At 36.1% G+C, this 13638-nt stretch overlaps 1 protein-coding gene across 1 annotated transcript; it reads left to right on the forward strand.

Annotated features, from left to right (window-relative positions):
• Positions 1-5445: 5445 nt before the first annotated feature.
• On the forward strand, positions 5446-13021 carry LOC133983949 (sialic acid-binding Ig-like lectin 16). Its single transcript, XM_062423165.1, has 10 exons — positions 5446-5466; positions 5866-5975; positions 6940-7329; positions 8108-8428; positions 8586-8882; positions 9423-9704; positions 9809-10093; positions 10752-10863; positions 10957-11026; positions 11992-13021. Exons 2-10 carry the CDS (start codon positions 5915-5917, stop codon positions 12388-12390), a joined length of 2217 nt encoding a protein of 738 aa, XP_062279149.1. The 5' UTR covers positions 5446-5466; positions 5866-5914; the 3' UTR covers positions 12391-13021.
• Positions 13022-13638: the final 617 nt, after the last annotated feature.

The following is a 13638-nucleotide window of genomic DNA, read 5'->3' on the forward strand; positions in this document are numbered from 1 at the left end:
ACAACAAGATTAAACTGCTAAGGAAAATGAAAAAAGCTCTTTGGTCAGATGAAGCCAAAATAAATAATATTGGTGTGGACATGGCCAGAACTACCGCTGTGACGGCTTAGTGATGACCATGAAACATGGAGGAAACATTACATAAGCGTTTTTAAGGAAGAAAGAAGTGAAAACTATTATCGGAAGTTTGTCCCCTGACCTTAATCCAGTAGAACACCCTCAGAGTATTTTACAGAACAAAAACATAAAGAGCAGCAAAAAAGTAGTATGTCTGTAGAAGTATGGCTGAACATCTCTAAACTTATGTAAAACTCAAATCTATCATCAAAAACAAAGGCGGGCAAAAAAAAAAAAAAGTCTCACTAATGAGGGTGTTCTGACTTTTGTTGGCGTTAGTTCTTACATATGGATCTTTCATTATAATTCAATTAGTCAACATTCAGTTATTCAAGTGAATTGGCTTAATTCTTCCTTGGTGTAGTTTAAAAAAAGGATTTGTAATTAAAACCTTCGTAGTATTGACCAGGGTGTACTGAGTTTTGTTATATACTGTAAATATTGAATATAAATGCTGGTAATGGCATCCTGAATATTAAGTTAAATATTATGCATGATAATACATAATTTTTAAACATATTTTTAACAGCTGTCCTTTCACACAAGTATTTAAGTTTGTTTTAAATTTAGCAACTTACATTTACCAAAATATATTAGGAGACAAAAATAAAGTTATTATAATGTATCTACTGTGTCTCTAATCTAACTTTGGTGAAATGCTATCAGTCATCAGGAAACCAATGTGTTTAACTAACAGTTAAACACATATTATCAAAATCTAAACATCTGTTCTTGTTTGTCCCTTTTTAGCGGGGGTGAAAGGCAACAAGACTACAGTGGACACAAGGACACTGAATGTGACCTGTGAGGATGATGCCTCATTAGATCTGAGTCAGAAGCCCACAGTGATTGTTCCTCCGCTGACAGAGGGACAGCAGACCACACTGACCTGCACTGCTCCTGGTCTCTGCTCTGGATCAGTTCCTACAATCACCTGGACGTGGAGAGGAAGAGGAGAGAAAACCACTGAAATAACAGGAAATCTAACAGAGAGAAAAACTGAGAATCTAACTGCTGTCACTCAGAGACACAGCTCAACTTTGACCTTTAAACCATTAGCTGAACACCACGGCACCCAGGTCACCTGTAAGGTCGGCTTCACAGGCAACAAGACTACAGAGGAGACGGTGACTCTGAATGTAACCTGTAAGTATAGTTCAAACTATGCTTTATTATCTCACAATTTATGACTTTATGTGATCATTTTTCTCAAAATATCTGGACCCCCCATCCCCATCTTGTGATTGGACAGAGATGATACACGAGTACATAAACCATGTACAGTGCAACACACATTCAGTCAGCTTACATTTAAAATCTTACAACTCAAACAACATCTTGACATTTATCTATTGCTGTTTTTTAATGTATTCTTTGTATGCAAACACATCTTATCGCAAAATGTATGTACATTACAAGGTTGCAGTAACAGCTATAGACTATGTGGCAGTTTAAACACATTATTATTGATATATTATTATTATTTTTAAATTGTTGTTGTTTACAATACAATAACTAAATAAACTAAAAAAACAGTCTTTTTTTTAGCTTTTTTAGCTGACAAACTAATTTGATCATATTTTTATTATATTTAATATATTTATTATTACTTATTATAGGTCACTTCCCTTTTTAAAAATGTGCTGCATGAATTAAACTGTACTAGGACTAAGCAGATTGTATCATCATCATGTCTCATCAAACAGGTTTTTTTCCAATTAAATCAATGACCTGACAGTTAAAACATAGCCTTTCCAATCTGTGAGACATTAGCTGATGAATTTACACCACCATTTATACATGCCTTGGATATTCATTCTCAGATATCAAAATAACTGGGAACACATCTGTGAAGGAAGGTGATGTGCTGAATTTGACCTGCAGTGTTGAAGGTTTCTCTTCATCTGACATCACATGGACTGAGCCTGGCTCCAAGCAAAGTCAAGAAGAAACCAAAACTGACCTAAAGAACGACACAGAAACCAAAGGTGGAATCGACACGCAGAGCAAAACTGTTACCCGCACGTCAACTCTCTTCATTAGTAACATGAGGTCAGATCGCTCTGGGCGGTACATCTGTACAGCAAAGTACTTGAACACAACTCTGACCACATATGCTGACATAACTGTGACATGTAAGTACTGTTTACTGATCATATTAGACAAGATAAAATATCACTTCATCAATACACTTCCTATCAGCTTAAAATATGTTTGCTTAATGTGATTCTGTTTTTTTCAGGGCAACCAAAGATCTTAAATAACTCAGGGTGTGAGAAGTCCAGTCAGTCGAATGTTGTGACCTGTGTGTGTATCAGTCACGGGGTTCCCTTACCCACCATCAAATGGCCACTGTTGGAGAGCCACACTCAGTACTCTGTCATTACTACTGTGTTGAACCACACAGTCAACAGCACCATCACCCTGCCTGTAACAGACCACAGAAACACTGTTGTTGAGTGTGTCAGCAGTAATGGAAATGGAGAAGCAAAAGAAAACCTCACCATCATGAAAACAGGTGAGTGTTAACAGATCACCATTCAAGAAATCTCGCCACAAAAAGAAGGTAAGTGTTGTTAACTAACACTTCTGCTCCTTCAGACCACTGCTTAATGATGTTTACTACCTGTTTTTGGTATACTGTGAACTTCACAAAATATTTATCTTCTGGTCCTCTTTTTAAGTTTCTAATTTAGAAACCAAAACAAATAAAAATTCATGTAGTTTTCAAATGAAATGGAAAAAAGCACGGACTGTAAGATGGCCCAATATTTATTTTCAAATGTCAAGCTGTGAAAGTTTCAGGGTGAATATGTCTGAGAGATGTTTCTCTGCACTTGATTAATAATAATAATACACAGTACATCACATTTTGATGTCCCTTTTCCCACTGGGCTTTTGTATCGGCTGCTATCTATAATACCTTCATCATATGCAAATTTACTGATGAATAAATAGCCTCCAATGGGTTATGTGGCTAATTTAATTCAAATCAAATCCATTTATTGTAATTTTTACCATACATTTCTGCAGGACATAATGAAAGAATATTGTTCTGGGGATCAAAATGCAAGGGGACATAACTTGAATAAAAAACACAGATATTGCAGTTAAAAACAATACAATAGAAGAAATAAATATGTGTCTGGATAAATAAATCATCCTGAGGTAAAAAGGTGCAGATTTAAGTGTTCAAATTAAGAGTCTGTTGCTACAGTTGATCAGAGAGAAATGGGACCATGTTAACCAGCCTGATCGCATGTTGGAGGAAACTTATTCAAAGTATACAGTATAACCATAACACTGAAACAGTTATACACATTGTGTCATTTCTTATAGTAGGTCCTGTGCAGCACTACAGACCTGGGAGTGCAGTCCTTCCCTGGGTCCTGGGTGTATCTTTAAGTGTGAATGTCTTCAGCATCATCTACGTGATTTTCCTTTGGCATGTTACTACATCTGTATTTTGAAGCCTTTGTTAATGCACTGAAGATTTCAAGACAACAAAACATGGCTGACTCTTTTCTTCTTCTCCAAAGGAGCACAAGAAGAAAGGTGAAACCACATCAAGAGGACAGAACGTACATGTCATTGCAGAAGAGAGATCAATCAGCAGAGTACGATGTAATTGGCCACCCTCAGAGCTGACAGTGTCTTTCAGTCAGCTTCACTGGAGGATTTTTTGCATTGTGATTCATAAATTGTCTCCTCAACCATCATCATTAAGTTTGTATGAATGTCTGCATTAGTGGTTCAACTTATGTCTGTGAGGAAATAGATTCATCTGCTGAATCATACACTCACCGAGCACTTTATTAGGAACACCTGTGCAATCCAATACAACAGCTCTGACATAAATTCTTCTCCACACATGTTCATTTTTTTTACATTATTAAACAGGTGATAATTCTACTTTATGTTAATTATTGAGGCCGTAGTGGGTCGCGGTGTTGTACTGGAGTGCATTATATTTAAAAGTGTTACTATTATTTTGCCACCCCATAAACATACTGAATGGGGTTAAGTGACTTTTACTGTGGTTGTAAATATGTTTGTAGAGCTACATCTAATATATTGGTGGATATTTGAATCTATAACAATGCACCATATTTTATTTGTATATTTATTATTTACATTACATTTGGTGTACTACAGTAAAAGTTGTGAAGTCACCCACTCAGTTGTTAGTGATTTGTAGCCTGTGCAAAAGTTGCTTGTTAAAAAGTTTCAATCCTTGCTGTATAAGATGATGCTGTTTAAGAGGAATATTGTAGGATATTTTGTTCCCCATAGATGAGGGTTTGTGAGTCAAGTCTTTGATACATTCTGAAAAATGTGATAAATTCTATAAAATGTATTTTAAAATTTCATATCTCTTATCTAGTTACTGTGTATGCCACGATGTTAAATGTTTGTGATGATGTGTCTCACTATGCTGTATCACTGCTAATAATAACAAAACAATCATTACCCTTTGAATAACTGCCTCTTACTCTCCATTTAATTCCTTTTGCACAAATGCTCATACCGTATATGCCTTATATTTAGAACCCATTCTTGCATCCTACATATTTTGTCATGGTTTTAATGTCATAATGTCACTTAGTAGCAACAAAGTCTTTCTTTCTTTCGGTACACTCTGCAGTGTTTAAAGGGTCAATAAGGCTTGTACTAACTGATAAAGACCAAACTGTAGCAAGTTCCCACTTAAAATACTTATAGTCTAACACCTTAATGTGTGAACAGGAAGTTTGAAAGAATGCAATGATAACATATAAGGCGATGTTAAAACGAAGAATCGGTTCAGCAACTTTTCTGAGAAGAGAACTTAGACGACTCACAATAAACCATAAAACCAGGAACCATAACACACTTCTACAAATGATTTTCTTTCTAACAGACTTCATGCAGTTTACATGAATGCAGATATGTCTGTCATGGGTCTGCAGGTATTTAGTGCATTTAGTAAATGAGAGGAGAAATCATCTTTTAAATGCTTCCCACAATTGACCATCATTATTCAACTGACACAGCAGATAACCAGTGATGCAGCCCATTCAACATAATGCACATCCAGTTATGCACATAATGAATTAAGAAGGTTAAGCAATACAAATCTGAACGTGCAATATTGCTCAGTGTGTGTGTGTACTGTAATGTGATATAAAAGGCTGTTAAGTCTTAAGAAGAGAGGAAATAATAGTCAGTGTGGTGTAGAGACACTTCCTGGGAACGTGTCATATGCAAAAAAGGGAAGATGTATAAAAGAAGAAGGAAAAGAAGAAGACTCAGTTCATAGACACTCAGCAGAGATCATTGTGAAGAGAAGGCAGCAGCTATTATAAGGAGGTAAAATACAATATCAACCTTACATTTTTTAATACTACTTCAAATTGTAAACTGAAATGAGAGAAGTGATTTATTCTTCCTTCTTTCGATATACATCTTTTGAAATTCTTGGGTGCACAGTTGATTCGAAAAGTCAGTGTTTAGGGGGATTGTAGATATTTATTGTAGGGATGTTTTATCTAGCAGCTTTCTGGAACACATATCACAAAGTGCTTTAAAAAAGTCAGGGCACTTACAACCCTGGAGAAGATGTTAACCAAATGTTTTAATCTAACAAAGTTGCTGAATGTGCAACATTCGATGCGGTCAACTGTCATCTGTGGAGCTGTTTCTGATCAAGTTTCATTAGCTGAACTTCCTGTATGTTCACTGCATTTAATATGTTTGTGCTTTTGAAAGGACGAGTGTCTTCTGTGGACAGACTGACTGTCTCAAGTATCGAATTAGGATGTTTGTTCTCTTCTGGGCGGCTTTCCTCCTCTCTGTGAGCTGCAGCATTGCTGACACAGGTAGAGTCTGTGACTGAATTGTAATCTTGATATACAGTATTTAACAAAACTCAGTACATGCCTGTGCAATGTCACTAAAATGTTAAATCATTCAAAATAGTATCATCTTATACTAATTGTATTATATTGAAGGTGAAGTGTATTTTATCATATTTGATGGTAAAAACAAATGAGTTAGATTGACTAAATTGAAAAGACAGGCCTCTAAGTACAACCTCAATGCAACAAGAGTGAGTACACCTCTGACCACTGAAACAAAAATTAAAATTAAAATTAATAAGTTATGTATGGCTGAACATCTCTAAACATATTTAGTCAAGACTGGTATCATCCATGCCCAGACAGCTTGAATCTGCCATCAAAGACAAAGGCAGGCATACAAAATATTAAAAAATAAAAAATCTCACTACTGAAAGTGTGTGCTGACTTTTGTTGCAGTTTGTTCTTAAATATGGATCTTTCATTATAGTTTTTCAAGTGATTTAGCTTAATTCTTTTTGGGTGTAGTCTAAAAAAAATGGTATCAAACAGAAAGGATTTTTAATTGAAACCTTCGTAGTATTGATCGGGATGTACTGAGTTTTTTTGTATACTGTAAATATTGAATATCAAAGTTGAAAATGGCACCCTAAATATTAAGTTAAATATTATGCATGATAATAAATGTATTTTTAACCACTGTCCCATCATGCAAGTATTTATTTTTCATTTTTAGTTTAGCAGCTTGAGAATTTACACTTACCAAATTATATTAGGAGACAAAAGTAAACACTAATTGTTTTCTACGTTATTATAATGTATCTACTGTGTCTCTAATCTAGCTTAAGCTAAATGCTATCAGTCATCAGGAAACCAATGTGTTGACTTAACAGTTAAAAATAGCAGTGAAGTAAAATAGACTCATATTATCAAAATCTAAACATCTGGTCTTGTTTGTCCCTTTTTATCCTTTTTGCATTAACAGGTGAATCAGTGAAGGGAAAACCAACCTGCGATGACAAAGGATACTGTATCACTCTTACTGAAGGAGAAATAACAGCAGAGGCTGGACTCTGTGTTGTGATACCGTGCGCTTTCTCTGCTGCTGATGCCTTCACTGTCAAAAACATAATTTGGTTCCAATGTAATCAAAGTGAAGCAAAATGTGGTTCTAAGAAAATATTTACAAGTAAAAGCATCAAAAAACAGACAGGACGGGTGTCACTGTTGGAGCCTGACGACTTGAGTAAGAAGAATTGCAGCATCATCATCAATGACCTCACTGAGTCAGACTCTGGATCATATCAATTCAGAGTTAATGGTGAAAGGAAGAGTGGATTCACCTTCTCTCCTAAAGCAACTATTTCTGTTACAGGTAACAAATACACAGAATTATAAGAACAGTGATGGTGTTATTTGCTAAAGCTACAATATGCACCAAAATGTTTGGCTCTTTAAAAAAAAGGGCATAAAGGGTTGGTACACCCATGTTACAATAACAAATAATGGTACTGAGTTATACACTGAGTCATTTTACTTTTTATATGCTGTGATTTTGAAACATTCACCTGCGATGTTTCTGCCACCTCTGTGCTACAATAAATGTAAACATTATTCTATTTGTGACATCTTTGCTTTATTATTATTTGCCATATACATTTTTTAAGCCCAAATAAAACAGCAGCAGGTCTTTCCAAAATAAAACGTACAAAATCTGGTTACTCAGAATAATGCAGAGTTTTCACAGCTTTTATCAGAACTATGCTGTATTGTATTGAAAACATGTTTTGATGTATTGACAGAATATATTTCTTGTGTGATTCATGTGAACTCATCTTACAATGAGACATAAATTCATGTCTGGCTGTTGAACTACAAAAACACTGATGAAGCTTCTCAGACATTTCTGCCCAGTTGAACGATATATATATATATATATATATATATATATATATATATATATATATATATATATATATATATATATATATATTATTATATTGTATGAATTATAATTGTCCAATCAATCCGTCTTTATTTATATAGTGCCCAATCACAAAAAAGTCATCTCAAGGCACCAATGTGAAGTCAATTACAACCTTCAAGCTGCTCATTATGATGACCAATATTTTCTTGTTTATCTCTCCTATTAGCTCTGAGTCAGAAGCCCACAGTGATGGTTCCTCCGCTGACAGAAGGACAGCAGATCACACTGACCTGCACTGCTCCTGGTCTCTGCTCTGGATCAGTTCCTACAATCACCTGGACATGGAGAGGAAGAGGAGAGAACACCACTGAAATAACAGGAAATCTAACAGAGAGAAAAACTGAGAATCTAACTGCTGTCACTCAGAGACACAGCTCAACTTTGACCTTTAATGCTTCAGCTGAACACCACGGCACCCAGGTCACCTGTAAGGTCGGCTTCACAGGTGACACAGCTACAGAGGAGACATTGACTCTGAATGTGACCTGTAAGTAACACATACTGTCCTATTTTTAATCAGGAACTTTCACTATCTAAAATATTTGCGAAGATATGTTCTCTGAAGTCATTTTTGATGGTTTTCTAAAGGAAACTTTGGGATTAAGGGATGTTATAACATTTTATAACATGTCCTTGTTTCATAGATGTGAAAGAAATTAAATTTACTGCAAATAGAAGTCTGGAGGAAGGTGAGACTCTGAATCTGACCTGCAGTGTTGAAAGCTTCCCTCCGTCTTCCATCATGTGGACTAAACTCTCCAACAAAACAAATGGAAGAGAAACTAATCTTCAGAACGGCACAGAAACTGACCTGCAGACTGACACTGAAACAGCCAGTCTTATCATCAATAATGTGACAGCAGAACACGCTGGACAGTACATCTGTACAGCAAAACATTTGAATAACTCCGTGACAAAAGAAGTTGACGTAACAGTGAAATGTGAGTATACTGTATTATGCTCTAAGACAGTTACATCTTTATTCGGGTAGCTGAAACTTGAAAATCCACGAGTTTGTCGGTTTAGGTAATACTTTCTCTGTCATGTGCCAAAGCACTTTTATTATTATCATTATTATCAGTTCATAAAAAAATCTGTCCTTACGTCTGACATATTCACCATGAATAACTTTCACAACTTGACCATTGACAATAAATATTGGGTCATCTTACAGTCTGTGCTTTTTCTTTTAATTTGATAACTGTGCACAGCTATCTATTTGTTTTTTTTTCTAATTCGGAAACTTAAAAAATGCTCTGAGCTCTTGAATTCATAGAAGCATTATGAATATGAATAAAATATCTTGGGTTGTCTGTTAGTGTTCAAGAGTTTTTTGAGACTTTGGCGCCCCCAAGTGGTAGTATCAAAATGCAATCATAATTCTTTTTAGTTTTTTTTATTATTTCAGTATGACTATTAAGAAGTCACTTGTTTTGCAAAAATACTATTTTAATTTTTTTTTTTTTAAATCTGTTTCACAGATATGAGGAAACCTGAAATCACTGGGGATGTAATTGTTAAAGAAGGCGGCACTCTGAATCTGACCTGCAATGCTGAAAGTTTTCCTCCATCTCTGATCACATGGTCTAAACTTGGCCTCAACACAAGTCTCCACAGTAAAATCGATGTTGACCTGCAGAACGACACTGGACTTTCCACACTTATCATCCCTAATGTGACAACAGAACACTCTGGACGTTACATCTGCACTGTAAAACATGTGGACAATACTCTGACTCTACATGCTGATGTAACTGTGGCTCGTAAGTAGACTGTAATAATCTCCTTAAAAATAAAGATTATGTTCACAGTCTTTATCAGCTCACTGTATGTTTGCTGTAAAGTGATTCTACTTGTTTGTTTGCAGGGTTTGCAAAGATCCTAAAAGACTCTGGATGTGTGGCTCAGTCGACAGTTCTGACCTGTGTGTGTATCAGTCAGGGCGTTCCCTTACCCACCATCAAATGGCCGCTGATAGAAAACCACACTGGGTACTCTGTCATTACCACTGTGTCAAACCACACAGTCAACAGCACCATCACCCTGCCTGTAACAGACCACAGAAACACTGCTGTTGAGTGTATCAGCAGTAATGGAAATGGAGAAGCAAAAGAAAACCTCACCATCCAGAAACTCTCGCCAAAAAAAGAAGGTAAGTATTCTTAACTAAAACACTTCTGCTTCTTCAGACCACTGCTTAATGATGTTTACTACCTGTTTTTTGTACTGTGACCTTAGGCAAGATGTCAAAAAGAAATAAGCTGCTTCATGTATATTAGAATAGAATAGAATAGAAAATACTTTATTGTCATGTCTTGCATGAAAATTGTCTTTGCTGTCACTGGTAAGAATAGTATATATAACACATAGAGTACTTAAAATAAACACATTCATTCCATTTCACATAGACATATGTCCGTGTAGTTTTTCTGTGTAATGCAGTGCTGTGTAGGTTTTCTAGTGTTTTTTGAGGTCTTCCTATAATTTGCCCTGCCATTTTGACAATTCTGGACAGCTTGTTCTTGTTAAATAAAGTCAGACAGAGATGTTGTAACTAAGGACGCTCTCTATCAGGCTGACATATGCCCTTTCAAGAATGTTACAGCTGACTCCAAATCTCTTTAGTTTACTAATTAAAAACAATCTTTGGTTGGACTTTTTGCATATAGCATCAACATTATCAGTGAAGTTCAGCTTATCATCAATGTGTGTACCCAAATACTTAAAACAGTTAACAATCTCCACAATTTGATTATCGTTCAGAACAACATGGACAACAAATATTTTTCTTCTGTTCCTTCTTCATCCAGGTCAATCCACAGGATTACTAAGCATTGTCTCACGGCTGGACATCATCATTGCATTTTTGATTGGGGTACTTCTTACAACAACCCTTTGCTGTTTGGCAAAGAAATGCCATAGGTAATCTATTGAATCCATTCATTAATTCCTGGTTTTGTTTGTGGCTAATCTTCATACAGACATTTACATGTGTTTAAATGTATTTCTCTCCAGAAAAAAGCAGAAGAGCTCTGGAAGTCTAGATGGGACCCTGGAGATGGTGACGGCCCAGGAGGATCCTCTGGTATTATTATTATTTATCCAGCTAATACATCTTTATACTAATATATTGCTGTAAATTGGTTAAGATTTCTCTTTTTGTGAATGATCACAGTATTTTTACATGTTTGGGTTCATTTATTTATTATTTACTGCTATTTTTTATGAATGCTGTAATATTTAAGATGCATGAATGTGGTTGCAAATTCAGTCAGACACACTTCATTGAACTTCAGTGTATATATGGCATATTAAACAGTTTACTTGCTGGAAAATATTCCTCTTTGAAGGATCTCTCAAGAACAAACCCAAACATGAAAATTAAAGCCTAGTTGGATCAAAATGCCAACAGGGGGAGGTTGGGTCAGTGGAGGGAAATACATGGGTGGAGTGAAGGTGAGAAGTGTCAACTTTTTAACATCCTGCACACCTGCCACGATATGCCACCAGGCAGCTGGTGATGCAGATGATGAATGAGCCACTTGTAGTCAAGCATGTGTGAAGTAACTGATGCCAATCAACTCATGCAAGCACAACCTCAGTGCTCTGCCTGAGTTCTGCTTCATTTATTTCACTTCAATGTGAAAATCAACTTGCACACATGCAAACTTGAGATACTAAATCCTATCAAACTAAGTCAACACCATGTTTGTTTTAATGGTCAAGTTCCCTTTTGCAGTGCAGCTGTAAATACAGACTGATTTGAAAAGACTACACTACATTGCCATATACTAATTACAGTTGTGCAACTATGATTAGAGGTGATACATATTGTGATGGATTGCAGTATCTCAAACAAAATTCAAGACTTGCTTCAACCCTATTTCCAAACTATATTAAAATAAATGGACACCAGTTGTAGCGTTTAATAACAACATTAAAACATGACTTAAGCAATAATGTAAATGTAAGATCTCATGCATGGTGTACACAGTTTCGGGCTTGTTGCAGCTGCTGACTGAGTCATGCTTTCTGTATTATACCTGACAGATACATCCTGATCAAGCAGTGCAAGATAATCAAACTCACCACCAAGAGGCACCAAAAGATGGAGCTGAAGGAGTGGAGAGAGGAGCCCCTGATCTCGACGGTGCAGCAAAAGACGTGGAGTACGCCAGCATTGACTTCTCCGTGTTGAAAAGAAGAAGTCTCAGGGGGGCAGCAAAGAAGCAAGAAACCACGGAGACAGAGTACACAGAAATTAAGAGAGAAGAAAAAGTGGAAAGGCAAGACAATGATGGAGAGCCGGATGAAATGTTGGAGTGCAAAGAAGAGGAGGCGGCCATGGCAGAGGACGATGAGGAGATAAAACATTGTGTGGCCAAAGAGGAAGAAGTGGAGGATGTGGCGTTGTATTCCAATGTGAAGGATATAATGGACGAGATGTGAAGTCTTTAAAGCTTAGTGGAGTCACTTAAGGACAAAGTGTCTTCTGTTCTTCAGATGTGATGGATTATTATTCTGATGTGTAAATGACAGCAGTGTGTAAGCTTTCTACCACAGGGCAGTGATCTTCAAAGGGAAATTTGACCTCGGGTAAACTGAAGTAATCGGGACACTTCACACCTCTACGCTTGAAGGCTGTAGAAAAAATCTATTAATGCAACTAAAATGGACTGGAAGTTGTAAAGAATTCCCCTGTTTGAATTATGTTATATACCTTAATTTAACTAGGATAAGAACTGTATGTGTTCCAAAATTTCCTTGTGGTTTATTCAAGGGTCTGCTTCAGGCTTACAGTTGGTTGGTCAGTCCACCACTTCGGTCCAGACTGAAAGATTTCAATAACTATTGGTTGGATTGCTATGAAATTTTGTAAAGTCATTCATGATTTTCATTGAAGAGGGATTTTAATTCTAAGTGGCTGTAACCTTTGATGATACACACTGGATTTGACTGCAGAAACCCTCTTATTAGCTTCAGCTGGACTTCAGATATTAATTTTGGCCAGTATGAGGACTGTACATGTTGAATGGAATGGCTATATATCTCTACATGAATGTAAAATAAAAGTTGTTTTCTAATACTTTCCTGAAATGAATGAAGATGACATATCACTTGCAATCATTTTCACAAAGATATTTAGATTTAGATTAAACTTAACATTTCAAGTTAAAACATTTGGACCTTATTTGTATAATCCAGGTTGGTGCTGTTGTTGAAAAAAGACAGATGGATAACACATACGATAGATCACTTCTCCTTTTTAAAATGTGTTGCAAGAAGCAGCGAGGCGCACAGTGATAAGAGAGAGCAGTGTGGATGTTTAATATAAAATGCATTTGTTTCTGCTGTGAATTCAAAAGGTGAGTTGTCAGTAACAACAAAGCCTTTCTTTCTTTCTGTACACTCTGAAGTGTTTAAAGGCTCAATATGGCTTGTACTAACTGATAAAGAACAAACTGTAGCTAGTTCTTACTTAAAATACTCATAATCTAATACGTAAATGTGTGAACAGGAAGTTATTTGACAGAATGCAATGATACTATATAAGGCGATGTTAATATGAGTGATCAGTTCAGCAACTTTTCTGAGAAGAGAACTTAAAGACGACTCACAATAAACCATAAAACCAGGAACCATAACACACTTCCACAAATGATTTTCTTTCTAACAGACTTAATGCAGTTTACATGA

Source organism: Scomber scombrus, chromosome 7, assembly GCF_963691925.1.
Source record: "Scomber scombrus chromosome 7, fScoSco1.1, whole genome shotgun sequence".
In the NCBI taxonomy this organism is placed as follows: domain Eukaryota; kingdom Metazoa; phylum Chordata; class Actinopteri; order Scombriformes; family Scombridae; genus Scomber; species Scomber scombrus.

What these genes read in the sequence shown, in the direction of transcription:
- LOC133983949 (XM_062423165.1), top strand. Translation starts at nt 5,915, where the DNA reads ATGTTTGTTCTCTTCTGGGCGGCTTTCCTCCTCTCTGTGAGCTGCAGC. An exon ending in AGTTGACGTAACAGTGAAAT is followed by an intron (nt 8,883 to 9,422) that starts GTGAGTATACTG and finishes TCTGTTTCACAG; the next exon opens with ATATGAGGAAACCTGAAATC. An exon ending in TTGGCAAAGAAATGCCATAG is followed by an intron (nt 10,864 to 10,956) that starts GTAATCTATTGA and finishes ATTTCTCTCCAG; the next exon opens with AAAAAAGCAGAAGAGCTCTG.